The sequence below is a fragment of the Nicotiana tomentosiformis genome, chromosome 3 (genome assembly GCF_000390325.3).
Source record: "Nicotiana tomentosiformis chromosome 3, ASM39032v3, whole genome shotgun sequence".
Classification (NCBI taxonomy): domain Eukaryota; kingdom Viridiplantae; phylum Streptophyta; class Magnoliopsida; order Solanales; family Solanaceae; genus Nicotiana; species Nicotiana tomentosiformis.
The window spans coordinates 132,174,249-132,177,319 of record NC_090814.1 but is presented as its reverse complement, the minus strand read 5'-3'; the positions used below and the strand labels follow the sequence as shown (position 1 = coordinate 132,177,319).

At 42.3% G+C, this 3,071-nt stretch overlaps 1 protein-coding gene across 1 annotated transcript; it reads right to left on the bottom strand.

The window, feature by feature from the left end:
- Window positions 1-1,405: 1,405 nt before the first annotated feature.
- Window positions 1,406-2,746, bottom strand: LOC104109999 (leucine-rich repeat extensin-like protein 3). The gene has a single exon (XM_009619414.4). It carries the CDS (start codon window positions 2,744-2,746, stop codon window positions 1,406-1,408), a length of 1,341 nt encoding a protein of 446 aa, XP_009617709.1.
- Window positions 2,747-3,071: the final 325 nt, after the last annotated feature.

Genomic DNA, 3,071 nt, shown 5'->3' with positions numbered 1-3,071 from the left:
TTCATACTAGTACTATTCCATATGTATTAACGTCCCTTTTTCCAGGGGCGCTGCATCTTTAATGGATGCAGGTGGTTCCACAGCAAATGGCTTTGATAAGTGATAGCGGTACACCCTCTTCCCAGCTGACTTGGTGAGCCTCACTTCATTTCGGGGTCGTGTATCTTTTGTTCCTTGTATATTATATTTTGAGGTATAACCGGGGGTAAAGTTTTTCCCGATTTCCCGATGAGAGAACGAAGGGGAAGCACGGCTCGATGTCATTATAATCGAGGCCAGGAACCACTCGTATCGAGATTCAGGAAGAATAAATGATATATCTGAGATCGAACACGGTAAAGCGACGTACTCCGAACCAAGTATAGATTCTGGACGGGAGACGCGGTGAACGATTATGCATAACAGATAGGAGTCGTAATATTCGCCCTCAACCGGATATTACGGCACGAATCCCGTTCGGTATCAATTATAGATCAACAATTACCGGAAAAAGAAGATTTTTACCTTTTTTAGACTTGTACTAGAACTAAAATTCACCTACTATATAAAGAGGAAGTTTTTCTTTAGTCTAAATAATTGTAACACGCAATTCAAAGCAATAAAAGTTTACTTTTGTCTTTCAGTTATTGTTCAATGCATTACTCATCCGTTCTTTTCCGCACTCGCGGCCGAGCTTGTACCGAGGGTCCAATCGAGGATGAGTTCCACCGTTCAATCTAAGATCAGGCTTGGCCATTGCATTGCGATTGGTTTGATCGTTTATTTTATCTTTAATTCATTTGTCTGTTATTCTTAATTATTCGTATTGAATTAAACCATGTATCCTTTAAACCGCGTACAAATTTGATTGTTAAACATTTTTTTGGGTAAACAATAATATCTTTTAACTTAGATAATAATGGTCTCAAAATCAATCTCATAAAGTTTCTCCAGATTTTTCTTCCATGAGCTTTGCTATACAAAAAAAATTCGATTCTCTACTCTAGGCCTAGATTCGCATTAGGGGCCTTCTTATTTCTGCTCTGAATTCGGCAATTAATGCGATTAACAGTATATTTCTAAAGCTAAACTTTGTTCTTTACTTAAATTCAAACTAAATGTACTAAATTGACCAGAATTTGTCATTTGTAAAGTGAAACGAACATGTAGATTCTTAACGGGGAAAAACAAAAAGAACATGTAGATTCTTAGGATAATTACCCAGCTGATGACTTGAAAGATCATGTTATCAAAATAATGAGCAATCATAAAATAAAGCAATCTTTTACAGTAGCATAAGAGATTATAAGCAGCTAATTTACTACAATCGGTAAAGGAAATGAAACAATAATGAAAAACCATGCAGCTTCAATTATGGGGCAGCATCAATCACCTTTAAAATTGAGTTCATAATTAGACTTAACTATCAGGTGGATGGTGGCGAGTCCGGCTGAGGCGGAAGCTCAAATGGCGGAATAACTGCAACTGGCGGCGCTTCGGCCGGTTGGACTGGTGGTGCTGATATGAAAGGTTGTGGTAACATCGAACTTTCTGGTACACCAGGAACCAAAGGTGGTGCCATGAAAATAACCGGTGGTTGATCCGGAACCACAGGTGACGGCAGAAAAGTTTCTGGTGGTTGATCAGGTATTACCGGTGATGGAAGAAAACTGCTTGGTGGTTGATCAGGAATCACTGGTGATGGCAGAAAACTGTTTGGTGGTTGATCAGGAATCAACGGTGACGGCAGAAAATTGTCTGGTGGTTGATCAGGTATCACTGGCGGCTCGTCTGATGGCGGAAAGATGGGGACAAGTGGTGTAGCTGGAGGCAAGTTTTGTTCCGGCGGCGGAAGAGTAAAGAATGGAGGTGGTGAATATATGGGGACAAGTGGTGTAGCTGGGGGAAAATCTTGTTCTGGTGGAGAAAATATGGGGACAAGTGGAGTTTGCGGTGGAAAATCTGGTTGTTGAGGTGGTGGGAGGGGAAAATCGGGTACTAAAGGTGGAGGAGAAAATAGCGGAAAAGTTGGAGTGTCTGCGTTAGGAGGGGATAACCAAGGGAAGACAGGTTCCTCCGGTGGAGGTGGCGAAGCAACTAGTGGTGGAGGAAATATTATGAATGGTGGAGACTCTGGCGGAGGTGGAGATGGAACTAAAGGTGGTGGTGGAATTGGCGGAGGAGAAGAAGGTGGTGGTGGAGATGGAACTAATGGAGGAGGTGGGGAAACTGGAGGGGAGGCTGGTGGTGGTGAAGCTGGAGGAGAGGCTGGTGGTGGGGATGGTGTTACCGCCGGTGGAGGAGAGGAGACAACTGGCGGAGGTGATGGCGTTACAAGCGGCGGAGGTGATGGTGTTACTATTGGAGGTGAAGGGACGAGTGGCGGCGGCGACGGGATAAGTGGTGGCGGTAGAACTTGTGGTGGAGGAGAGGGTATAAGCGGAGGACGGAGGGGCGGAGTACGGTGGCGAGGTAAGGGAGAAGGCCGGGTTGGTTGCTGAAAGGGGTTGTTAGGAGAATTAAGAGGGAAAGGCCATTGACCACAATTACCAAAGAGGTATGAATATAAAGGATCGCAACCTGGTGAAGATGAAGACCCTGATCTTCTTCCGCCACTGCTTCTTCTTCTACTGCTTCCTACAGTTGTACTTCTCCTCTGGCTTCTTCTCTTCTCTTCATCATTCCTAATTCTTGCTTCCACTAATAGTACTGTTGAACTGATCAAGAGCAGGGCTAACAAACTTAGATTAACAATGTTTATTTTCATCTGAATCTATCGTACTAGTTTTTTGTGTGTTCTTACTCTTCCTCGAATAGTTTAATCGTGTCCATTCTCTGTACAAAGTACTCAATATCATACAAGTTTATATATATACAGGTTTGTAGACCTTATTCTAGAAATGGAATATGTTAATGTTAGTGGCAATAGTGAGTTAATGCATGCAACCATGTCACAAATATCGATAAAATGTGGATTTAATTCTATCCACTAAAGTAAATTGGCTTATTAAGGTTAAGTCATGATTCTAATTAAAGCTTGTGTTAGAATTTAGTATCAGTTCGTTGTTTAACGTACTGCAAATTGAGATTTG